The following is a 27,092-nucleotide window of genomic DNA, read 5'->3' on the forward strand; positions in this document are numbered from 1 at the left end:
TGGAAATATGATTTTGCACACGGTAGCCAGAGTTGACTGACATTAATTCACTGGAACAAAAAAAATTGATTTTATTCCATTTAAACGTCCATGCGAGAGGTCGGTCTCAAACTAAATCACGTAAGTTATCTTAATACAGACACATAAATAATAAGTTCTGCTAAAAATGTTTCCCGTGGTTAATTATATTTGGAGTCTATATAAAAGTATACTTCGTTCAGTTTCGCAGAACAACTTGTTTCAGGACTATGGTCAGCACATTGACTATCTGTTACTTAATACAGACACATATTTTATATATATATATATATATACTAAATCACGTAAGGTATCTTAATACAGACACATATTTTATATATATATATATATATATATATACGTGATTTAGTTTGAGTCTTACCTCTCGCATGGACGTTTAAACGGAATAAAATCTATTCAGCAACATCCATCACGTGCATGCAGGAATTAAAAGATTTAGAAAAGAAGATGTAGTTTAGCTGAAAAGACTCAGAGTGCCGCTGTTGATCAGCAGGTTGCAGTTCTGCAGAATAAATTTCCAGCAGGACCTCCCCTCTTATCTCCACATATTAAAGACAGAAACAGCCGCTCTGCGGAACGTCGCGGACATGGAGGATTTTTAACAAAGACATCTCGAGTATCGCCTTGTACTTCAAGGATCCAGACTGAAGGAATATTTCTTGCATGGACTCCAGCACTGAGTGAAGATCAGCTTTTATTACGGGGATATTTGTTGGCGGCTTGTTTCCTGCTGCAGTGGATAATGTCGGGTAGAACAATGGCGCGGCAAGTACTGGTCCTGTTTTTCTCGCTCGTCTCCTTCAGTTCAGTGCGCGCGCAGGTCACTTATTCTGTTCCCGAGGAGATGCCGAGGGGTTCTGTAGTTGGGAACATAGCGCAGGACCTGGGATTAGAGATAAAAAGACTGAAATCTGGAAAAGCTCGAATTTACACCACAGACAGCGCTGAACACATCGAGCTGAATCGAGACAGAGGTCTCCTGCTAATCAAAGAGAAGATAGATCGCGAGGCTTTATGCGGTCAGACGACGCCCTGCGCGCTCCATTTTCAGATCATTCTGGAAAATCCAATGGAATTTTACAGTGTAACAGTGGAGGTGACGGATATTAATGACAATCCTCCTGATTTCAAAATAGATGAAATTAAATTTAAGATTAGTGAGTCGGCTGTGATCGGTGCAAAATTCGTGTTAGAGAGAGCAGTAGACCCGGATGTTGGGATGAACGGTCTTCAGAGCTACTCGCTACATCCTACTGATCATTTCACTCTTAAACTACAGAAACAGGCTGATGGTGGGCAAATTGTCAGAATGGTGCTAGAAAAAGCTTTAGACAGAGAAAATAAAGGGCAGATGACTTTGGTGTTAACAGCTCTGGATGGAGGTGATCCTCAGTTAACGGGAACCGCGCAAATACACGTAACTGTGCTGGATGTAAACGACAACGCGCCAGTTTTTACGAATCCGGTTTATAAGACTTCCATCACCGAGAATACAGCAATAGGTACAGCAGTAATTAAAGTCAGTGCTAATGATGCTGACGAGGGCTCTAATAGTAAAATATCTTATTCTATAACAAATGCAGCTAATAGTATTTTACAGCTGTTTGAAATCGACATATATATTGGTGAGTTAAAAATAATCAGAAATATTGATTATGAAAAGTCTCACCATTATGAAATTCATATACAGGCTAAAGATGAAGGAGGTCTTACTGATACTTGCAAAATCAGTATAGACGTTATGGATGCAAATGACAACAGCCCAGTAATTAATATCATGTCAAAATTAAATATGATACCTGAAGATTCTAAACCTGATACAGTTATAACAATGATAAATGTTCATGATCCAGATTCAGGAGAAAATGGAAAGGTTTACTGTACATTAAATGAGAATATGCCCTTTACTTTAAAATCAACATCTAATAATTTCTTCAGTTTGGTGACAGATCTTAATTTAGACAGGGAAAGAGATTCTGAGTACAACATCAGTATTAAATGTGCTGATGAGGGAGTGCCGTCACTCTCCAGCAGCATCACTATCCCTATACAGATAACAGATGTTAATGATAATGCTCCTGTTTTTGAAAAGAGCTCATATGAAGCTTCAGTTCTAGAAAACAATACTCCTGGTCTGTCTATATTCAGAATAAATGCTAGAGATGCAGATCAGAATCAGAATGCGCGTGTTTCATACCTGCTGGAAGACTCCTCTGTAAATGGAGTATCGGTCTCATCATACGTTTCTGTTATGGCTGATAGTGGAGTCGTCCAGGCTGTGCGCTCTTTTGACTACGAGCAGATAAAGGAGTTTAGGTTTTGTGTTAGAGCGCAAGATGGAGGCTCCCCACCATTAAGCAGCAATGTGACTGTTAGAATAATAATCCAGGACCAGAACGATAACGCACCTCAGATCCTTTACCCAGTGCAGACTGTTGGCTCTCCAGTGGCTGAAATGGTGCCACGTTCAGCAGATGTGGGCTATCTGGTCACTAAAGTGGTGGCTGTTGACGTGGACTCTGGACAGAACGCCTGGCTCTCATATAAACTGCTGAAAGTGTCAGACAGGGCGCTGTTTGAAGTGGGGGTGCAGAATGGAGAGATCAGAACAATCCGACAAGTCACTGATAAAGATGCAGTCAAACAGAAACTCACTGTTGTTGTGGAGGACAATGGACAGTCCCCTCGCTCGGCTACTGTCACTGTTAATGTGGCCGTTGCAGACGGCTTCCCTGAGCTGCTTTCTGATCTCACTGACTTCACACAAGACAAACTGCACAATGAAGACTTGACTTTTTACCTCATCTTGGCCTTGGCTGCAGTTTCATTTCTCTTCATCATGTCCCTCATAGCCATAATATCAGTGAAGTGTTACAGATGGAGACGTGAGCGCTTGTTTTATAAATCTGGAGCGAATCTTCCTGTTATTCCGTATTATCCACCTCTTTATGCAGATGTAGGAGGCACCGCTACTCTACAGCACACTTATAATTATGATGTGTGTAGAACAACCGACTCCAGAAAGAGCGACATGAACTTTTTAAAACCGTCTAGTCAAAGTTTCATGACCCTGGATTCTAGTGGAGCACAGACTCTTCCACATGTACATGGAGAGGGACTGATACATGAAGAACCTGATGATCAGGTGAGGAGAAATGATTTTTTTATATTTTCATATTTTTTTTAGTCCATAAAAAATTTTAAGGGGATTTTACTTCTAAAGGAGATCAACAGGTAATACTGAATGTTCAGAATTCTTGACCATCTAATTAATCTTCTTTTATGTAACTTAACATGTTCCACTGTATGTGTACAACATAACGCGAGAGTTGTGGCTGTTAGTATAAATTAAAGTGGCAGTAGGTCCCTATGATTTCTGTAATGCGGAAAACCCGGACAGAATACATCAAATAACACAGAATCCATTATAAAATGCGGAAATGTGTTAAATGCACGTTTCTGGATGCTGCAGTACACAACATGTGTTTCCGGTTGAGGAAGGACTTTCGCATTCCAACGCAATGTCAACTCGTGGTCAGCAATGGCGAAGCTGTATCCGGACCCCTTGCCCGATCGGTTCCACGCATTGGAAGAGCTAATCTTTTGTAAGAACATATGTGACAATCACTTACAGTCAGTAAATCATATCAGAAAAAGAGAAAAGAAGCAAACTAGAGCGAGCCAGTCAAATCAAAACGTGATTTTTATATCAAGGTTCGTTTCATTATGCCAGTGTCAACATTTTTTTGTATTCCAGGTCTCCCCAATGTTTATTTAGTTGATACGTTTTTTGTGTTGGTCAAACGTGAAGCACTTTTTTTTTTTTTACAAATGTGTAATATTGTGAAATAGTTCTTTGCATACTATTTACATTAGTTTCCAAAAGTACATGCCAGGCTGTTTGTTGAACAGTGATTAAATGTGATTTGTCATATTGCAGGTTATTTTTTCCCCGCCCACTCACATAGTTTTTAGGTGAATAAATATGTTTATAATGGAAAACATGGAATTCAGAAGAATTAAAATGGAAAAAAAAATGAATTCAGGAAAAAAAATGGAATTTAGGAAAAAGTAAAATGGAATTTATTACCTTTCAAAATTGTCTTTATAGCTCAGGTTAGTGTGCATTTACATTTACATTTTACATTTAAGGCATTTGGCAGATGTCCTTATCCAGAACGTGCTTTCATGTTACCATCAGCTTGTATATTACAAGTCAGTGCTGTGATGGTGCAACGGTTATTAATGGCTTAAGGGTGGGGTCCAGAAAAAGAAATGCATTCCCTATTTCCACTGCTTTAATCACCATCTTCACTTAGCAGTGGTTCATGTAATGGAGGCAGAACCATGCAAAATTAAGATCACTGCATTCGTTTTCCATTATCATGGCTTTTTAAGATTCGGTGGAAAAGTTACCATGATGTAATGACATGTCTTGTGGAAATGTGACTATCCGCACAGAAGCATTAGGTTAGTTGAAGATGCTGAAAAAGCGTAATTTCTTTGAAAGAGGCAGATTCCTCCTGAAGGTGCATGGTGCCTTGAAACCTGCAATTCTATTTTACATTTTCTTTCTGTTGACCTTTGCCATGCTGGTGAGGTAGTCTGTGCATTGCCACAGTCTCTGAAGGAGATAAGCGACGATGACTCACAAACGAAAATCTGAGATAGACACCTCTGCTCCTGCAGTTAAACCCACATAGCAGAATGGTCTTGCCTGGATCTGGCATCAAGCCAACTTTGTGGTCAAAGTTCACCAAATGACTACGATGCGAGAACAAGGCCGGCGGGTGACACGTCACGCAGCATGAAAGTCCTACCCGGAGCGGATCAATTACATTATGATTTTATGTTGGTACTCGAAGATTATCTGTTTGCAACCATGACAGTTCTATAAATCACTGAACTTTAATCGATTTTGAGTGATTATTAAAAAGGTAAGCAATCATTGTAAATGTAAAATGTAAAAATGTAAAATGAAACTATTGCAAAATGTTTATTAAAGTTAATTACACCTTGTTCTATTTACTTTATGGCAGTTAAATGGACAAATTACTAATGTTCAAAACATGTTAGCTAAAAATTATTTATTACACTAAATACATTAAACAGTATCCCTTCACCACCATAACGTTAGTTCTTTTTTATTAAAAAAATAAACGTGTCAGAACAGCTAGAATCAACATGCTAAACCAGTTCAATAAATTCCTACATAATCCATAGTGAACCAAGTTATTTAAAATGGTAGGTTACTCTCCTATGAATTTTCATCTTCCGTCACTTCCAAACCACCATTGGCAAGCAGCTGGAAAAGTTCATCCGTCGTGGGCGTGGCTAAGGACACCTGTCGGGTGTGTCCACGCTGACTCGGGCCATCCGTGGCAGGCAGTAGCGGTTTTTACGCGGGACTGTACGCGCGATTTTGACCATAACTGCCACCGCTGCAAGTTCAGGCTGCTTAATATCTGATCAAACTCGTTAAACTAACTTGGGAGTGGAAACAAACATGGACAACAACAACGTTTTTGACACCTTCATTTTCACTTCATGTTTCTTTTTCCCTTCGGTTTTCTTCGGTGTCGGTTCTCTCTCAGTAGAAGTAGATGTTGTGATGACTTTCACCTACATGTTGTGTCTGGATGGAAAATAACACGATAAACATGTATACACACAGGATAAGAAATAAGTATATTTGTTGTCTCAATCAGTTCAAGCAACTAAATTAATACAAGAATAAACACATTTCGTTGTGCTGTCCTTGGTCCTGAAACGGTTTTAATATGAAGATCCAGAGATTTCAGTCAGGAGTGTACCTGGAAAATAAGGACCTTACAAATAGTAAAAACATTAACTGAACAATTATTAAAAACAATTATTCAAATAATACTACTGAATCAACAAAACCCAATCCAACATCAGGATCTATATATATATATTTCTGTCATTTAAAAATAAAATATCATGAAAAGATTTTATAAATGCAATCATCTAGGTTTATTGGCAGCAAATTCTTCCATGTTATAAATGCACATTTTTATATAATAGTTAATTGTTCAGAATTAAATGTACCGAATTCCACTTACCTTTTATAATTGTCATAAAAGTGTATATATATTTTTTGTAGGTCTTGCTTCTGTAGTAAATGTGTCTGGACTCAGAGTGCCGCTGTTGATCAGCAGGTTGCAGTTTTGCAGAATAAATTTGCAGCAGGACCTCCCCTCTTATCTCCACATATTAAAGACAGAAACAGCCGCGCTGCGGAACATCGCGGACATGGAGGATTTTTAACAAAGACATCTCGAGTATCGCCTTGTACTTCAAGGATCCAGACTGAGGGAATATTTCTTCCATGGACTCCAGCACTGAGTGAAGATCAGCTTTTATTACGGGGATATTTGTTGGCGGCTTGTTTCCTGCTGCAGTGGATAATGTCGGGTAGAACAATGGCGCGGCAAGTACTGGTCCTGTTTTTCTCGCTCGTCTCCTTCAGTTCAGTGCGCGCGCAGGTCACTTATTCTGTTCCCGAGGAGATGCCGAGGGGTTCTGTAGTTGGGAACATAGCGCAGGACCTGGGATTAGAGATAAAAAGACTGAAATCGGGAAAAGCTCACATTTTTACATCAGACAGCGCTGAACACATCGAGCTGAATAGAGACAGAGGTCTCCTGCTAATCAAAGGGAAGATAGATCGCGAGGCTTTATGCGGTCAGACGACGCCCTGCGCGCTCCATTTTCAGATCATTCTGGAAAATCCAATGGAATTTTACAGTGTAACAGTGGAAGTGACGGATATTAATGATAATCCACCTTCTTTTCAAACGCTTGATATGAAATTTAAAATCAGTGAGTCGGCTGTTCCCGGTGTTAAATTTGCTCTGGAGACCGCGGTGGACCCGGATGTTGGGATGAACGGTCTTCAGAGCTACTCGTTACATCCTACTGACCATTTTACTCTGAAATTAGAGAAACAGGCTGATGGTGGTCAGACGCTTGCAATGATCCTACAAAAATCTTTAGACAGAGAAAATAAAGAGCAGATGACTTTGGTGTTAACAGCTCTGGATGGAGGTGATCCTCAGTTAACGGGAACCGCGCAAATACACGTAACTGTGCTGGATGTAAACGACAACGCGCCAGTTTTTACGCAAAGGGTTTACAAGACTTCCATAACCGAGAATACAGCAATAGGTACAGCAGTAATTAAAGTCAGTGCTAATGATGCTGACGAGGGATCTAATAGTAAAATATCATATTCTATAAAAAATACCGCAGATGGAATATCAAAATTATTTTCTATCGATATTGATCATGGCGTGCTGAAGATAATTGGACATATTGATTATGAAAAATATCACTCATATAAAATTCATGTGCAAGCTATTGATGAAGGTGGTCTGACTGATACATGCAACATTGAAGTGGATGTTGTTGATATCAATGACAATGATCCAACAATTAAAATCATGTCAAAATTAAATATGATACCTGAAGACTCTAAACCTGGTACAGTTATAACAATGATAAATGTTCAGGATCCAGATTCAGGAGAAAATGGAAAGGTTTACTGTGTGTTAAATGAGAATATGCCCTTTTCTTTAAAATCAACATCTAATAACTTCTTCAGTTTGGTGACGGATCTTAATTTAGACAGGGAAAGAGATTCTGAGTACAACATCAGTATTAAATGTGCTGATGAGGGAGTGCCGTCACTCTCCAGCAGCATCACTATCCCTATACAGATAACAGATGTTAATGATAATGCTCCTGTTTTTGAAAGGAGTTCATATGAAGCTTCAGTGCTAGAAAACAATACTCCTGGTCTGTCTATATTCAGAACAAATGCTAGAGATGCAGATCAGAACCAGAATGCGCGTGTTTCATACCTGCTGGAAGACTCTTCTGTAAATGGAGTATCTGTCTCATCATACGTTTCTGTTATGGCTGATAGTGGAGTCGTCCAGGCTGTGCGCTCTTTTGACTACGAGCAGATAAAGGAGTTTAGGTTTTGTGTTCGAGCGCAAGATGGAGGCTCTCCACCATTAAGCAGCAATGTGACTGTTAGAATAATAATCCAGGACCAGAACGATAACGCACCTCAGATCCTGTACCCAGTGCAGACTGGTGGCTCTCCAGTGGCTGAAATGGTGCCACGTTCAGCAGATGTGGGCTATCTGGTCACCAAAGTGGTGGCTGTTGACGTGGACTCTGGACAGAACGCCTGGCTCTCATATAAACTGCTGAAAGTGACAGACAGGGCGCTGTTTGAAGTGGGGGCGCAGAATGGAGAGATCAGAACAATCCGACAAGTCACTGATAAAGACGCAGTCAAACAGAAACTTACTGTCATTGTGGAGGACAATGGACAGTCCCCTCGCTCGGCTACTGTCACTGTTAACGTGGCCGTTGCAGACGGCTTCCCTGAGCTGCTTTCTGATCTCACTGACTTCACACAAGACAAGCTGCACAATGAAGACTTGACTTTTTACCTCATCTTGGCCTTGGCTGCAGTTTCATTTCTCTTCATCATGTCCCTCATAGCCATAATATCAGTGAAGTGTTACAGATGGAGACGTGAGCGCTTGTTTTATAAATCTGAAGCGAATCTTCCTGTTATTCCGTATTATCCACCTCTTTATGCAGATGTAGGAGGCACCGCTACTCTACAGCACACATATAATTATGATGTGTGTAGAACAACCGACTCCAGAAAGAGCGACATGAACTTTTTAAAACCGTCTAGTCAAAGTTTCATGACCCTGGATTCTAGTGGAGCTCAGACTCTTCCACATGTACATGGAGAGGGACTGATACATGAAGAACCCAATGATCAGGTGAGGATTTAGTTTCTTGACTTTTATGTCAACACGTTTATGCTATTGTTTTTTTAAGAATAATAAAATATTTTTTTTAGTAAGAATTTCTTATACACTGTGTTCAGGTGTTGTGACAGTCTGCATCTTTTTTGTCGACATGTAGCCACACTGATGAAAGATGGATTTTAAGACAGTGTCATGTTTAGGATACCTACCTGGTAGTAGAGATGCATTACTCAAGAAGGTTGTTCCCAGGATGAGGATTTGTCACTGGGCTTTGGTCTATCAGACTTCTGTGAAGTCTTAAATGTGCCTAATTTCTGGTAGTGGGTGACTGTGTTTATGCTCTCCCCTTTACTTAGAGGAATGGTGGCTTAGTGGCAAAAGAAGTGGACTTCTAAATTGAAAGTGTAAAATGAAAGGATTGTCATTGTGATACACAGCACAGCACACAGTGACAAAACGAAATGAGTCCTCTGCTTTTAATCCATCACCCTTGGTGAGCAGTGGGCAGCCGTGAAAGGCCCCCAGGGAGCTGTGTGGGTGGATGGTGCTTTGATCAGTGGCACTTTGGCGGATCGGGATTTGAACCGACAACCTTCTGATTAGAGGGCCACTTCCTTAACCACTAGGCCACTCTGAAATTAATCCCCAAGAGATTATGACCAAAAGGGTGTAAATTCTAATCACAAATCATCAAGGTGTGGCAGTAAACTTGAGGAAGGATCTGTCCCCAGGAACTGTACTCTCTGCGCTCAATAAATTGTTGTGTGCATTTTGTGCCGTGTTAAACTGTGTATCACTATGACAAAAAATTACTTTCGGACGGTATTTGCTTGCCACCTGCAACTGCTTTGGACTTTACTTCTTACATATAGGAAATGCATGAAAAATACATTAAATTAAAATTATGCATTACCTTGTGTCACAAGGCACGACGCAAACAAGAACAGAAAGCCAAAAAAGCGGTCATACCCAGGCACAGATGTGTTACACCAAGACACTTTATTTTAATCAAAGGCAATGGACAAAAAAAGATTTTGGGAAATGGGGACAGAGGGAAAAAAAAGGATTTTGGGAAATGGGGACACAGGAAAAAGGAAGGATATCAATCTCCTGGGGTACACAGCCAGAGCACAACGAAGACCTGAAAAGATAACACCCAACACTTAACACACCAGTGTTCCCACTCAGACTTGTGTCACGGCATACAGACAGGAAGAACGCAAATGCATGACTCCAGGGAAACAAGCAGGGAACAGAACATGGAACAACAGGAAAACCTGGCCCGGAATGCCAGGTAACGTTCGGATCATGACAACTTTTATTTAAACACGAGCGGTGGCGCGCAAACAGCGTCTCAGCGCGCTTGTTATTCAGTGCTCAATATCGGAAGCCGAAACAGTAATGCAGGCAACCATTTATATTGAGGGAGTCAGATTCGGGGAATTATGAGGGGGCGTGGCCTGCGATCAGTGCTCCGGTCAAAGGTGGAGCTGGGGGTGGCTGTGCGTGGCCATGGCCGCCTCACGCTTAATTCGGACCACCCTATTGGCAACCCAAAGCACCACATCACAGCGTCGCTATTCCTGAACTGCAACAGCACTTCCGGACACTTTCCGCACGGTTTGACATATTGCTTGCCTCGGTGGGGTCTACGAGTCGTGCCCAATTCCTGACAACGTTGTCGGAACGCGTTTATTATTCTAGTCCAAAAATCAACTTTTTCCGAATTTGTACACCTAACCGTCTTGCCTTCCAACGTTTTGACATACGTACACACAAGACAGCATTTATCAGACACCCTTATCCAGAGGGACTTACAATCAGTATTTACAGGGACAGTCCCCCTTGAGTGTCTTTGTCAGGGACACAATGGCAGTAAGTGGCATCTTTTTTATTTCATCTTTTCTACCACTACCTGAGATCCAAATATTGCAGAGGTGCGTGGTTTAGATGCTTAACCCTTTAATTCATTAACCAGGAAATAATAGAAACACTATTCTATGTTTTTATTATCCTTAGTCTTTTTTTAGGCCCTTTAACCAAATGGAAAAAATAAGAAAATAATTTGCAAGTCTGTTTTTTGGTTGTATCATATTTGATACTTAACTTGATACTGATACCAATTCCTATCTTCCACTTTGTCATCTGTCTCTACAAGCAATTTCCTACGGGATTAATAAAGATTTCTGATTCTGATTCAATGCTCTCTATGTCACTCATATTGCAATGAAGCAAGAGACCTTCCGTTTTGCCATCTATAAATTAGCCATCACATAGTTGTTAATGAAGTCTGAGTCTAATTATTTGATGTAAATGTCACATTGTGATCTGTAAATTGTATAATTGATTCATCAAAACACTGAATTGTAGACTATGGATGTCAAATGTATAAAACATCCAAAAGAAAACAACAAATGACCTCTCTATACTGGCTGTATTTGAGAAATGCTGTAGTGCAAATTGTAGAACATAAGCATCAGATAGTATTCGAAAGGATTTTATGCAAAGTGAATATCAAATAGTAAAGCAATTGTAGCGGAAAATTAATTATCATTTCTTTACTAAAACTGTTTTTGGAAGTTTTTTGTGCTTTTGTAATGATTTCTGTCTAAATACCACAATCATTTTTAAATGTTGAAAGCCAACAATACAAGAACAAATACTCAGTGCACTGACCATGGTGCTGAAACACATTGTTCTGCCTAAATTAGAAGGTTATAGAAGCTGCTGTGATTAGTCTGTAGAAAAGCTCGGTAAAAACTTTCAACAGAACATATTAGTTAAGACCTCTTTAAAGCTGTTTAAACTGGAAATATGATTTTACATTCATTGACAATCTTGAGATATATTCACTGGTGTGAAATATACTACAAATGAATTATTATTCTAAATTATTTTTGACGTTCAAGAGAAATGTGTAATTTAGCTGAATGGACTCAGAGTGCCGCTGTTGGTCAGCAGGTTGCAGTTTTGCAGAATAAATTTGCAGCAGGACCTCCCCTCTTATCTCCACATATTAAAGACAGAAACAGCCGCGTTGCGGAACGTCGCGGACATGGAGGATTTTTAGCAAAGACATCTCGAGTATCGCCTTGTACTTCAAGGATCCAGACTGAGGGACTATTTCTTCCATGGACTCTAGCACTGAGTGAAGATCAGCTTTTATTACGGGGATATTTGTTGGCGGCTTGTTCCCTGCTGCAGTGGATAATGTCGGGTAGAACAATGGCGCGGCAAGTACTGGTCCTGTTTTTCTCGCTCGTCTCCTTCAGTTCAGTGCGCGCGCAGGTCACTTATTCTGTTCCCGAGGAGATGCCGAGGGGTTCTGTAGTTGGGAACATAGCGCAGGACCTGGGATTAGAGATAAAAAGACTGAAATCGGGAAAAGCTCGAATCTACACCACAGACAGCGCTGAACACATCGAGCTGAATCGAGACAGAGGTCTCCTGTTAATCAAAGAGAAGATAGATCGCGAGGCTTTATGCGGTCAGACGACGCCCTGCGCGCTCCATTTTCAGATCATTCTGGAAAATCCTGTGGAAATTTACAGTGTAACAGTGGAAGTGACGGATATGAATGATAATCCACCTTCTTTTCGAACGCTTGAGATGAAATTTAAAATTAGTGAGTCGGCTGTTACCGGTGCAATATTTGCTCTGGAAACAGCAGAAGACCCGGATGTTGGGATGAACGGTCTTCAGAGCTACTCGCTACATCCTACTGACCATTTTACTCTTAAACTACAGAAACAGGCTGATGGCAGCAACATGGTTGAAATGGTGCTACAGAAGTCTTTAGACAGAGAAAATAAAGAGCAGATGACTTTGGTGTTAACGGCTCTGGATGGAGGTGATCCTCAGTTAACGGGATCCGCGCAAATACACGTAACTGTGCTGGATGTAAACGACAATGCGCCAGTTTTTACGCAAAAGGTTTACAAGACTTCAATCACCGAGAATACAGCAATAGGTACAGCAGTAATTAAAGTCAGTGCTAATGATGCTGACGAGGGATCAAATAGTAAAATATCATATTCTATAAAAAAGACTCTAGACACAATTACCCAGTTGTTTCATATCGACAAAAATGACGGCCAACTTCAAATAACTGGAAACATTGATTATGAAAAATCTCATAATTTCCAAGTACATGTACAAGCAATTGATGAAGGAGGTCTCACTGACACATGCAAAATTGAAGTTGATGTCATTGATACAAATGACAATATTCCACTTATTAATATTATGTTAAAATTAAATATAATTTCTGAGGATTCTGAACCTGGTACAGTTATAACAATGATAAATGTTCAGGATCCAGATTCAGGAGAAAATGGAAAAGTTTACTGTACATTAAATGAGAATATGCCCTTTACTTTAAAATCAACATCTAATAACTTCTTCAGTTTGGTGACAGATCTTAATTTAGACAGGGAAAGAGATTCTGAGTACAACATCAGTATTAAATGTGCTGATGAGGGAGTGCCGTCACTCTCCAGCAGCATCACTATCCCTATACAGATAACAGATGTTAATGATAATGCTCCTGTTTTTGAAAAGAGCTCATATGACGCTTCAGTGCTAGAAAACAATACTCCTGGTCTGTCTATATTCAGAATAAATGCTAGAGATGCAGATCAGAACCAGAATGCGCGTGTTTCATACCTGCTGGAAGACTCTTCTGTAAATGGAGTATCTGTCTCATCATACGTTTCTGTTATGGCTGATAGTGGAGTCGTCCAGGCTGTGCGCTCTTTTGACTACGAGCAGTTAAAGGAGTTTAGGTTTTGTGTTAGAGCGCAAGATGGAGGCTCCCCACCATTAAGCAGCAATGTGACTGTTAGAATAATAATCCAGGACCAGAACGATAACGCACCTCAGATCCTGTACCCAGTGCAGACTGGTGGCTCTCCAGTGGCTGAAATGGTGCCACGTTCAGCAGATGTGGGCTATCTGGTCACTAAAGTGGTGGCTGTTGACGTGGACTCTGGACAGAACGCCTGGCTCTCATATAAACTGCTGAAAGCGTCAGACAGGGCGCTGTTTGAAGTGGGGGCACAGAATGGAGAGATCAGAACAATTCGACAAGTCACTGATAAAGATGCAGTCAAACAGAAACTTACTGTTGTTGTGGAGGACAATGGACAGTCCCCTCGCTCGGCTACTGTCACTGTTAATGTGGCCGTTGCAGACGGCTTCCCTGAGCTGCTTTCTGATCTCACTGACTTCACACAAGACAAGCTGCACAATGAAGACTTGACTTTTTACCTCATCTTGGCCTTGGCTGCAGTTTCATTTCTCTTCATCATGTCCCTCATAGCCATAATATCAGTGAAGTGTTACAGATGGAGACGTGAGCGCTTGTTTTATAAATCTGGAGTGAATCTTCCTGTTATTCCGTATTATCCACCTCTTTATGCAGATGTAGGAGGCACCGCTACTCTACAGCACACATATAATTATGATGTGTGTAGAACAACCGACTCCAGAAAGAGCGACATGAACTTTTTAAAACCATCTAGCCAAAGTTTCATGACCCTGGATTCTAGTGGAGCTCAGACTCTTCCACATGTACATGGAGAGAGACTGACACATGAAGAACCTGAAGTTCAGGTGAGGAGGCAATTTCTTGCTTTTTATGTCAACACGTTGTTGTGTTTGATATCTTAAGTATATTAAAATATTTATGTTGTTAAGGATTTTTATGCACTGTGTCCAGGTGTTGTGACAGTCTCTATCTTTATTTTGACATGCAGCAAAACTGAAGATAGATTTATTTTAAGACAGAGTTATGTTTAGGATATTTACCTGGTAGTAGAGATGCATTAATCAACAAGGTGTTTACTCCAGGATGAGTCTCCACCGATGCTCTTTGGTTGATCTGACTGCTGTGAACTTTCTAAATGTGTCTCAATTCTGGCACATTCTGTTTACTCTCTCTCCTGACTTGGTGCAATGGTGGCCTAATGGCTAGGGATTTTTATTTTGTAACCGTATGGTTGTAAGTTGATTTTATTTAATCATCAAGGTCACTGGTGGAACACTGAGCAAGGAATCATGCCCATACATTAAGCTCTTGGCTCAAAATTGTTGTGTGCACTTTGTGCTCTGTTAAACTATGCATCACTATGACGAAAAATTATTTCCAAATGGGGTTTGCTTACCTTTTATAAAAGTCAGAAAGTCTGCTGCTGTCCACAAAGTGATCAGACCCACGTGCAGATGTGTTACACCAAGACACTTTATTTTATACAATGGCAATGGACAAAGAAAAAAGAAAGAAAAATGGACAGAGATATCACTCTTACAATAGACACACACTACACTCCCGCAGGCACAGCCGAGATAGTACACAGCACTTAACACACCAGTGTTCCCACTCAGACTTGTGTCAAGGCGTCGCAGACAGGAAGGACGCAAGTGCATGACTTCAGGGAAACAGGCAGGAGAACAGAACACGGAACATCAGGAAAACCTGGCCCGGAATGCCAGGTAACGTTCGGATCTTGACAACTTGACTAAACTTTTAATTAAACACAAGCGATGGTGTGCAAACAGCGTCTCAGCGCGCTTCTTATTCAGTGCTAAATACCGGATCGCGGAACACTGATGCAGGCAACCATTTATAGTGAAGGAGTCAGATTCGGGGAATTAAGAGGGGGCGTGGCCTGCTCTCAGCGCTCCAGTCAGAGGTGGAGCAGGGGGTGGCTGGGCGTGGCTATGGCCACCTCACGCTCAATCCGGGCCACCCTATTGGCAACCCAAAGCACCTCATCACAGCGTCGCTTGTCCTGAACTGCAACAGCAATTCCGGACACTTTCCGTGCACGGTTTGACATATTGCTTGCCTCGGTGGGGTCTACGAGTCGCGCCCAATTCCCCAAAACGTTTTCGGAACACGTTTATTATTCTAGTCCAAAAATCAACTTTTCCGAATTTGTACACCTAACCGTCTTGCCTTCCAACGTTTTGACATACATACACACAAGACAGCATTTATCAGACACCCTTATCCAGAGCGACTTACAATAAGTATTTACAGGGACTGTCCCCCTTAAGTGTCTTTCTCAGGGACACAATGGCAGTAAGTGGCATTTGAACCTGGGTCTTCTGGTTCATAGGCGAATGTGTTACCCACTAGGCTACTACAACGTCTTGCGTCAGTCTAACTTAGTATCTCGCACCATTTTGAATGAAAATGAAATGTCAATGATGGAAAAACATTTCGTTTTTTATTATTTATTAATAAAGTTTTCTGATTCTGATTCAATGCTCTCTATGTCACTCTTATTGCAATAATGCAAGAGACCTTCCATTTTGACATCTATAAATTAGCCATCACATAGTTATTAATGAAGTCTGAGTCTAATTTTTTATGTAAATTTCACATTGTGATCTGTAAATTGCGTAATTGATTCATCAAAACACTGAATTGTGGACTATGGATGACAAATGTATAAAACATCCAAAAGAAAACAACAAACTACCTCTCTTTATACTGGCTGTATTTGAGAAATGCTGTAGTGCAAATTGTAGAATACAAGCATCAGATAGTATTCGAAAGGGTTTTATGCAAAGTGAATATCAAATAATAATGCAATTGTAGCGGATAATTAATTATCATTTCTTTACTAAAACTGTTTTTGGAAGTTTTTTGTGCTTTTGTAATGATTTCTGTCTAAATACCACAATGAATTTTAAATGTTGAAAGGAAACAACACAACAACAAATACTCAGTGCACTGACCATGGTGCTGAAACACATTGTTCTGCCTACATGAGAAGGTTATAGAAGCTGCTGTTATTGGTCTGTAGAAAAGCTCGGTAAAAACTTTCAACAGAACATATTAGTTAAGACCTCTTTAAAGCTGTTTAAACTGGAAATATGATTTTACATTCATTGGCAATCTTGAGATACATTCACTGGTGTGAAATATACTACACATGAATTAATGTTATAAATCATTATTTAGGTTCAAACGGAATGTGTAATTTAGCTGAATGGACTCAGAGTGCCGCTGTTGATCAGCAGGTTGCAGTTTTGCAGAATAAATTTCCAGCAGGACCTCCCCTCTTATCTCCACATATTAAAGACAGAAACAGCCGCGCTGCGGAACGTCGCGGACATGGAGGATTTTTAACAAAGACATCTCGACTATCGCCTTGTACTTCAAGGATCCAGACTGAGGGACTATTTTTTCCATGGACTCCAGCACTGAGTGAAGATCAGCTTTTATTACGGGGATATTTGTTGGCGCCTTGTTTCCTGCTGCAGTGGATAATGTCGGGTAGAACAATGGCGCGGCAAGTACTGGTCCTGTTTTTCTCGCTCGTCTCCTTCAGTTCAGTGCGCGCGCAGGTCACTTATTCTGTTCCCGAGGAGATGCCGAGGGGTTCTGTAGTTGGGAACATAGCGCAGGACCTGGGATTAGAGATAAAAAGGCTGAAATCGGGAAAAGCTCGAATCTACACCACAGACAGCGCTGAACACATCGAGCTGAATCGAGACAGAGGTCTCCTGTTAATCAAAGAGAAGATAGATCGCGAGGCTTTATGCGGTCAGACGACGCCCTGCGCGCTCCATTTTCAGATCATTCTGGAAAATCCTGTGGAAATTTACAGTGTAACAGTGGAGGTGACGGATATTAATGATAATCCACCTTCTTTTCGAACGCTTGAGATGAAATTTAAAATTAGTGAGTCCGCTGTTCCGGGTGCGATGTTTGTTCTGGAAACCGCAGAAGACCCGGATGTTGGGATGAACGGTCTTCAGAGCTACTCGCTACATCCTACTGACCATTTCACTCTTAAATTAAAACAACGGGCTGATGGTAGGAAGATGGTTGAAATGGTCCTACAAAAACCTTTAGACAGAGAGAATAAAGAGCAGATGACTTTGGTGTTAACAGCTCTGGATGGAGGTGATCCTCAGTTAACGGGAACCGCGCAAATACACGTAACTGTGCTGGATGTAAACGACAATGCGCCGGTTTTTACGCAAAAGGTTTACAAGGCTTCAATCACCGAGAATACAGCAATAGGTACAGCAGTAATTAAAGTCAGTGCTAATGATGCTGACGAGGGATCTAATAGTAAAATTTCATATTCTATAAAAAATACTGCAGACACGATTACCCAGTTGTTTCATATCGACAAAAATGACGGCCAACTTCAAATAGCTGGAAACATTGATTACGAAAAATCTCATAATTTCCAAATACATGTACAAGCAATTGATGAAGGTGGACTGACTGATTCTTGCAACATTGAAGTTGATGTCATTGATACAAATGATAATATTCCAGTTATTAATATTATGTTAAAGTTAAATATAATTTCTGAAGATTCTGAACCTGGTACAGTTATAACAATGATAAATGTTCAGGATCCAGATTCAGGAGAAAATGGAAAGGTTTATTGTACATTAAATGAGAATTTGCCCTTTACTTTAAAATCAACATCTATTAACTTCTTCAGTTTGGTAACAGATCTTAATTTAGACAGGGAAAGAGATTCTGAGTACAACATCAGTATTAAATGTGCTGATGAGGGAGTTCCGTCACTCTCCAGCAGCATCACTATCCCTATACAGATAACAGATGTTAATGATAATGCTCCTGTTTTTGAGAGGAGTTCATATGAAGCTTCAGTGCTAGAAAACAATACTCCTGGTCTGTCCATATTCAGAATAAATGCTAGAGATGCAGATCAGAACCAGAATGCGCGTGTTTCATACCTGCTGGAAGACTCTTCTGTAAATGGAGTATCGGTCTCATCATACGTTTCTGTTATGGCTGATAGTGGAGTTGTCCAGGCTGTGCGCTCTTTTGACTATGAGCAGATAAAGGAGTTTAGGTTTTGTGTTAGAGCGCAAGATGGAGGCTCCCCACCATTAAGCAGCAATGTGACCATTAGAATAATAATCCAGGACCAGAACGATAACGCGCCTCAGATCCTGTACCCAGTGCAGACTGGTGGCTCTCCAGTGGCTGAAATGGTGCCACGTTCAGCAGATGTGGGCTATCTGGTCACTAAAGTGGTGGCTGTTGACGTGGACTCTGGACAGAACGCCTGGCTCTCATATAAACTGCTGAAAGTGACAGACAGGGCGCTGTTTGAAGTGGGGGCGCAGAATGGAGAGATCAGAACAATTCGACAAGTCACTGATAAAGACACAGTCAAACAGAAACTTACTGTTGTTGTGGAGGACAATGGACAGTCCCCTCGCTCGGCTACTGTCACTGTTAACGTGGCCGTTGCAGATGGCTTCCCTGAGCTGCTTTCTGATCTCACTGACTTCACACAAGACAAGCTGCACAATGAAGACTTGACTTTTTACCTCATCTTTGCCTTGGCTGCAGTTTCATTTCTCTTCATCATGTCCCTCATAGCCATAATATCAGTGAAGTGTTACAGATGGAGACGTGAGCGCTTGTTTTATAAATCTGGAGCGAATCTTCCTGTTATTCCGTATTATCCACCTCTTTATGCAGATGTAGGAGGCACCGCTACTCTACAGCACACTTATAATTATGATGTGTGTAGAACAACCGACTCCAGAAAGAGCGACCTGAACTTTTTAAAACCGTCTAGTCAAAGTTTCATGACCCTGGATTCTAGTGGAGCTCAGACTCTTCCACATGTACATGGAGAGAGACTGATACATGAAGAACCTGAAGATCAGGTGAGGAGGCAATTTCTTGCTTTTTATGTCAACACGTTGTTGTGTTTGATATTTTAAGTATATTAAAATATTTATGTTGTTAAGGATTTCTTATGCACTGTGTCCAGGTGTTGTGACAGTCTGCATCTTTACTTTGACATGCAGCAAAACTGAAGATAGATTTATTGTAAGACAGAGTCATGTTTAGGATATTTACCTGGTAGTAGAGATGCATTAATCAACAAGGTGTTTACTCCAGGATGAGTCTCCACCACTGCTCTTTGGTCGATCTGACTGCTGTGAACTTCCTAAGTGTGTCTAAATTCTGCCGCATTCTGTTTGCTCTCTTTCCTGACTTGGTGCAATGGTGGCCTAATGGCTAAGGATGTTGATTTGTAACTGGATGGTTGTAAGTTGAATTTTTTTAAATCATCAGGGTCACTGGGGTAAATTTGAGCAAGGAATCATGCCCATACAGTAAACTCTTGGCTCAAAATTGTTGTGTGCACTTTGTGCTCTGTTAAACTGTGTATCACTATGATGAAAAATTATTTCCAAATGGGGTTTGCTTGCCTTTTATAAAAGTCAGAAAGTCTGCTGCTGTCCACAAAGTGATCAGACCCACGTGCTGATGGGTTACACCAAGACACTTTTCTTTATACAATGGCAATGGACAAAGAAAAAATAATAACCTGTAGGAATCATTTTTGGAAAATGGGGACACAGGAAAAGGGAAGGATATAATAGGGTGGTAGTAGCCTAGTGGGTAACACACTCGCCTATGAACCTGAAGACCCAGGTTCAAATCCCACTTACTACCATTGTGTCCCTGAGCAAGACACTTAACCCTAAGTTGCTCCAGGGGGACTGTCCCTGTAACTACTGATTGTAAGTCGCTCTGGATAAGGGCGTCTGATAAATGCCGTAAATGTAAATGTAAATGTAAATATCACTCTTACAATGAATCACACTACACTCCCGCGGGCACAGCCGAGATAGTACACAGCACTTAACACACCAGTGTTCCCACTCAGACTTGTGTCAAGGCGTCGCAGACAGGAAGGACGCAAGTGCACGACTTCAGGGAAACAGGCAGGAGAACAGAACACGGAACATCACTAAAACCTGGCCCGGAATGCCAGGTAATGTCCGGATCTTCACAACTTGACTGAACTTTTATTTAAACACGAGCGGTGGCGCGCAAACAGCGTCTCAGCGCGCTTGTTATTCAGTGCTCAATATTGGAAGCCGAAACAGTAATGCAGGCAACCATTTATATTGAGGGAGTCAGATTCGGGGAATTAAGAGGGGGCGTGGTCAAAGGTGGAGCTGGGGGTGGCTGGGCGTGGCCATGGCCGCCTCACGCTTAATCCGGGCCACCCTATTGGAAAACCAAAGCACCACATCACAGCGTCGCTTGTCCTGAACTGCAACAGCAATTCCGGACACTTTCCGTGCACGGTTTGACATATTGCTTGCCTCGGTGGGGTCTACGAGTCGTGCCTAATTCCCCAAAACGTTTTCGGAACACGTTTATTATTTTAGTCCAAAAATCAACTTTTTCCGAATTTGTACACCTAACCGTCTTGCCTTCCAACATTTTGACATACGTACACACAAGACAGCATTTTTTCAGACGACCTTATCCAGAGGGACTTACAATCAGTATTTACAGGGACAGTCCCCCTTGAGTGTCTTTGTCAGGGACACAATGGCAGTAAGTGACATTTGAACCTGGGTCTTCTGGTTCATAGGCGAATGTGTTACACACTAGGCTACTACAACGTCTTGCGTCAGTCTAACTTACGGATCGCGCACCATTTTGAAATGAAAAAAAATGCCAATTAGAGAAAAACATTTAGTTCTTTATTATTTATTATTATACTACGTTTTATATCTAAAATTAGTACTCTATTGTGTGAGGTGTGTTATTACTTTTATAAGCGATCCGAAGACCAATAAATAATAAACAAATAAATCTATTTTTTTATCCTTAGTCTTTATTACGCCGTTTAACTTGATACTGATACCAATTTCTATGTTCCACTTTGTCATCTGTCTCTACAAGCAGTTTCATACGGGATTAATAAAGTTTTCTGATTCTGATTCAATGCTCTCTATGTCACTCAAATTGCAATGAAGCAAGAGAGCTTCCGTTTTGCCATCTCTAAATTAGTTATTAATTAATTCTGAGTCTAATTATTTATTGTAAATATCACATTGTGATCTGTAAATTGTGTAATTGATTCATCAAAACGGATTATTGTGGACTATTAATGCCAAATGCATATAACATCCAAACGAAAACAACAAATTACCTCTCTTTATACTGGCTGTATTTGAGAAATAGTGTAGTGCAAATTAGTATAGCTGTAGTGCATCAGATAGTATTCAAAAGGGTTTTCTGCAAAGTGAATATCAAATAGTAATGCAATTGTAGCGGATAATTAATTATCATTTCTTTACTAAAACTGTTTTTGGAAGTTTTTTGTGCTTTTGTAATGATTTTTGTCTAAATACCATAATGAATTTTAAAAGTTGAAAGGAACAACACAAGAACAAATACTCAGTGCACTGACCATGGTGCTGAAACACATTGTTCTGCCTATATGGGAAGGTTACAGAAGCTGCTGTGATTCGTCTGTAGAAAAGATCGGTAAAAAAACTTTCAACAGAACATATTAGTTAAGACCTCTTTAAAGATGTATAATCTGGAAATATGATTGTACATTAATTGACAATCTTGAGATACATTCACTGGTGCGAGAAATACTACACATTAATTATTATTATAAATGATTATTTACGTTCAAGAGAAATGTGTAATTTAGCTGAATGGACTCAGAGTGCCGCTGTTGATCAGCAGGTTGCAGTCTTGCAGAATAAATTTGCAGCAGGACCTCCCCTCTTATCTCCACATATTAAAGACAGAAACAGCCGCGCTGCGGAACGTCGCGGACATGGAGGATTTTTGACAAAGACATCGCGAGTATCGCCTTGTACTTCAAGGATCCAGACTGAGGGACTATTTCTTCCATGGACTCCAGCACTGAGTGAAGATCAGCTTTTATTACGGGGATATTTGTTGGCGCCTTGTTTCCTGCTGCAGTGGATAATGTCGGGTAGAACAATGGCGCGGCAAGTACTGGTCCTGTTTTTCTCGCTCGTCTCCTTCAGTTCAGTGCGCGCGCAGGTCACTTATTCTGTTCCCGAGGAGATGCCGAGGGGTTCTGTAGTTGGGAACATAGCGCAGGACCTGGGATTAGAGATAAAAAGACTGAAATCGGGAAAAGCTCACATTTTTACATCAGACAGCGCTGAACACATCGAACTGAATCGAGACAGAGGTCTCCTGTTAATCAAAGAGAAGATAGATCGCGAGGCTTTATGCGGTCAGACGACGCCCTGCGCGCTCCATTTTCAGATCATTCTGGAAAATCCGATGGAATTTTACAGTGTAACAGTGGAGGTGACGGATATTAATGATAATTCTCCTGATTTCAAAAAGAATGACATGAAATTTAAGATTAGTGAGTCGGCTGTTCCCGGTGTGATATTCGTGTTAGAGAGAGCAGTAGACCCGGATGTTGGGATGAACGGTCTTCAGAGCTACTCGCTACATCCTACTGATCATTTCACTCTTAAATTACAGAAACAGGCTGATGGTGGGCAAATTGTTGAAATGGTGCTACAAAAATCTTTAGACAGAGAAATTAAAGAGCAGATGACTTTGGTGTTAACAGCTCTGGATGGAGGTGATCCTCAGTTAACTGGAACCGCGCAAATACACGTAACTGTGCTGGATGCAAACGACAACGCGCCAGTTTTTACGCAAAAGATTTACAAGACTTCCATCACCGAGAATACAGCAATAGGTACAGCAGTAATTAAAGTCAGTGCTAATGATGCTGACGAGGGATCAAATAGTAAAATATCATATTCTATAACGAATACAGAAGGTGTAATTCCTGAATTATTTCATGCCAATGAAACTGATGGCCACTTCAAAGTCATTGGTCGTATTGACTATGAAAAATATCACCGTCATGAAATACTTGTACAGGCACGTGATGAAGGTGGTCTAACAGATCGATGTAAAATTGAAGTGGATGTTGTTGATATAAATGACAACAGTCCAGTAATTAAAATCATGTCGAAATTAAATATGATACCTGAAGACTCTAAACCTGGTACAGTTATAACAATGATAAATGTTCAGGATCCAGATTCAGGAGAAAATGGAAAGGTTTATTGTACATTAAATGAGAATATGCCCTTTACTTTAAAATCAACATCTAATAACTTCTTCAGTTTGGTGACAGATCTTAATTTAGACAGGGAAAGAGATTCTGAGTACAACATCAGTATTAAATGTGCTGATGAGGGAGTGCCGTCACTCTCCAGCAGCATCACTATCCCTATACAGATAATAGATGTTAATGATAATGCTCCTGTTTTTGAAAAGAGCTCATATGAAGCTTCAGTGCTAGAAAACAATACACCTGGTCTGTCCATATTCAGAATAAATGCTAGAGATGCAGATCAGAACCAGAATGCGCGTGTTTCATACCTGCTGGAAGACTCTTCTATAAATGGAGTATCTGTCTCATCATACGTTTCTGTTATGGCTGATAGTGGAGTCGTCCAGGCTGTGCGCTCTTTTGACTACGAGCAGATAAAGGAGTTTAGGTTTTGTGTTAGAGCGCAAGATGGAGGCTCCCCACCATTAAGCAGCAATGTGACCGTTAGAATAATAATCCAGGACCAGAACGATAACGCGCCTCAGATCCTGTACCCAGTGCAGACTGGTGGCTCTCCAGTGGCTGAAATGGTGCCACGTTCAGCAGATGTGGGCTATCTGGTCACTAAAGTGGTGGCTGTTGACGTGGACTCTGGACAGAACGCCTGGCTCTCCTATAAACTGCTGAAGGTGGCAGACAGGGCGCTGTTTGAAGTGGGGGCGCAGAATGGAGAGATCAGAACAATTCGACAAGTCACTGATAAAGACGCAGTCAAACAGAAACTTACAGTTGTTGTGGAGGACAATGGACAGTCCCCTCGTTCGGCTACTGTCACTGTTAATGTGGCCGTTGCAGACGGCTTCCCTGAGCTGCTTTCTGATCTCAATGACTTCACACAAGACAAGCTGCACAGTGAAGACTTGACTTTTTACCTCATCTTGGCCTTGGCTGCAGTTTCATTTCTCTTCATCATGTCCCTCATAGCCATAATATCAGTGAAGTGTTACAGATGGAGACGTGAGCGCTTGTTTTATAAATCTGGAGCGAATCTTCCTGTTATTCCGTATTATCCACCTCTTTATGCAGATGTAGGAGGCACCGCTACTCTACAGCACACATATAATTATGATGTGTGTAGAACAACCGACTCCAGAATGAGCGACATGAACTTTTTAAAACCTTCTAGTCAAAGTTTCATGACCCTGGATTCTAGTGGAGCTCAGACTCTTCCACATGTACATGGAGAGGGACCGATACATGAAGAACCCAACGATCAGGTGAGGATTTAGTTTCTTGACTTTTTATGTCAACACACTCAAGCATTTTATTTTGACCATTATTAAATTCATTCTATTAGTAAGGATTTCTTATGTCTGGTGTACAGTTGTTGTGACATTCTGCATTTTTACCTCTACATGTAGCTACACTGAAGGAAGATGCATTTTCAGATAGTGTCATGTTACGGATACCTATCTGGCCTTTATCAACATGGTGGTTCACCCAGCATGAGGCTCTGCATTTGAGCTTTGGTTGACTTAACCTCTGTGAATTCCTCAAATATGTATCATTTCTGGTAGTGGTGGACTCTTCATTCTCTCCTCTTGAGTTGGAGCAGTGATGGCTTAGCAGCTAAGGAAGTGGACTTGTAACCATAAGGTTTCATGTTCTAATCACAAATCATCAAGCTGGCACTGGGATTAACTTTGTACTGTTCTGGGTAACAAAATTATTTATTTTTTTTGGTGTTAAACCGTGATTCAATTTGATAAAAAAGTTACTTCTGGATGGTATGTGCTTGCTACATTCAATTGCTTTGGACTTTAGCTCTTTGATAGTAATTGATATACATTGATTCAAGATTTTTATTTTATCACTCATATAGTTATAGCAGTCCAAAACACAGAGGAATGCATCCTGAACCACTGTTTTGACTGTGCATAGTTAAGTAATAGCTATAAAATTAAATAGAATAGAATAAATGGAGAATAAAGCTACTAAAATTAATTGTACAAAAAGGTTGGCAAGCTATAACACAAGCAAGATATGTTCAATGAGAACATTACATTTACATTTACAGCATTTATCAGACGCCCTTATCCAGAGCGACTTTCAGTCAGTATTTACAGGGACAGTCTCCCCCTGGACAAACTCAGGGTTAAGTATCTTGCTCAGGGCCACAATGGTAGTAAGCGGGGTCCGAACCTGGGTCTTCTGGTTCATAGGTGAGTTTGTTTATCGCTAGGCTACTACCACCCTGACAAAATGAGACACAGACATCTTGGGTAATTGATATGTTTTCTGCTAAAGTGCATTGTGGAGATATTGTGCAATGTTCAGTGTAATGGCACAAATTCCAATAAATATTCAGATGGTTGGGGTGTGAAGTGTGGTGGCATGACCACATTTAGCATCCTTATGGCCATGGATAATAAATTTCACCCTGATCAGTGAAATCAGTATTGAATATTCAAGAAAAAAACATGAACAATACATTCAATTAAAATGATATATTACCTTGTGTAACCACACCAGCAGGAACAGAAAGTCTGCTGCTGTCAACAAAGAGTTCAAACCCAGGCGCAGATGTGCTACACCAAGACTCTTTATTTTATACAATGGCAATTGAAAAAGTAACATATAGGAATCGTCTTTGAGAAAAGTGGAACTGGACACAAGGAAAGATAAGGATATCACTCTCACAGGGGACAAACCACATACACTGCACTCCAAGAAGCACAGCAGAGAGTGTAACTTAAACCTGAGAAGATGACACATAATTTACACTCAGACTTGTGTCACGGCGGTGCAGGCAGGAAGGATGCAAGTGCGCAACTCCAGGGCTACAGACAGGGAACAGAACACGGAAAATCAGGAAAACCTGGCCCGGATTGCCAGGTAACGTTCGGATCATGACAGCTTGACAAAACTTTCATTCAAACACGAGCGGTTGCGTGAATACGGGCTATCAGCGCTTTTGTGGCTCTGGGTTCAATACCTGAACTCAAAACACTGATGCAGGCAACTATTTATGGTGACGGAGTCAGGGGCGGGTAATCAAGAAGGGGCGTGGTCTGCACTTTCCTCAGCTGCTGAAGTCGTTGTCGTTGACACACCGTAACTGAGAAGAAAATTATTATTAGTGTTTATTTTGTTGTTGCTAATATTGTTTATACGCAATGGCTTCTCATTAACTTATGTTTGTGCAAAATAAGAACATACATATGTAGACAGCAGTAAATATGTTGCAGGATTAATTGTGCAATTTAAATAAATAAAATACATTTCTAATTCCACTAACGTTACTCACAGTGTAACTGTTGGTCAGACTGAT

The 27,092-nt window shown here is 40.7% G+C and overlaps 1 protein-coding gene and 1 pseudogene across 27 annotated transcripts in view; both read left to right on the plus strand.

Annotated features, from left to right (window-relative positions):
- LOC114768633 (protocadherin gamma-A2-like) overlaps positions 1 to 27,092 on the plus strand; it is a 122,787-nt gene that overhangs the window by 36,658 nt on the left and 59,037 nt on the right. For 3 of the 27 annotated variants that reach the window (XM_028961029.1, XM_028961040.1, XM_028961055.1), the window contains exon 1: positions 6,285 to 8,870. The exons of 12 other annotated variants lie outside the window; for them this stretch is intronic. In XM_028961029.1, the coding sequence (XP_028816862.1) occupies positions 6,468 to 8,870 (2,403 nt within the window). In that variant the 5' untranslated portion in view covers positions 6,285 to 6,467. Of the gene's footprint in view, positions 1 to 457; positions 3,185 to 6,284; positions 8,871 to 11,765; positions 14,472 to 16,869; positions 19,542 to 22,282; positions 25,039 to 27,092 lie in introns of those variants that run through there. 12 more of the 27 variants (XM_028961061.1, XM_028961034.1, XM_028961046.1 and 9 more) reach the window with 12 other exon arrangements.
- LOC114768671 (uncharacterized) lies at positions 9,060 to 9,207 on the plus strand (annotated as a pseudogene).

Source organism: Denticeps clupeoides, chromosome 18, assembly GCF_900700375.1.
Source record: "Denticeps clupeoides chromosome 18, fDenClu1.1, whole genome shotgun sequence".
Taxonomy (NCBI): domain Eukaryota; kingdom Metazoa; phylum Chordata; class Actinopteri; order Clupeiformes; family Denticipitidae; genus Denticeps; species Denticeps clupeoides.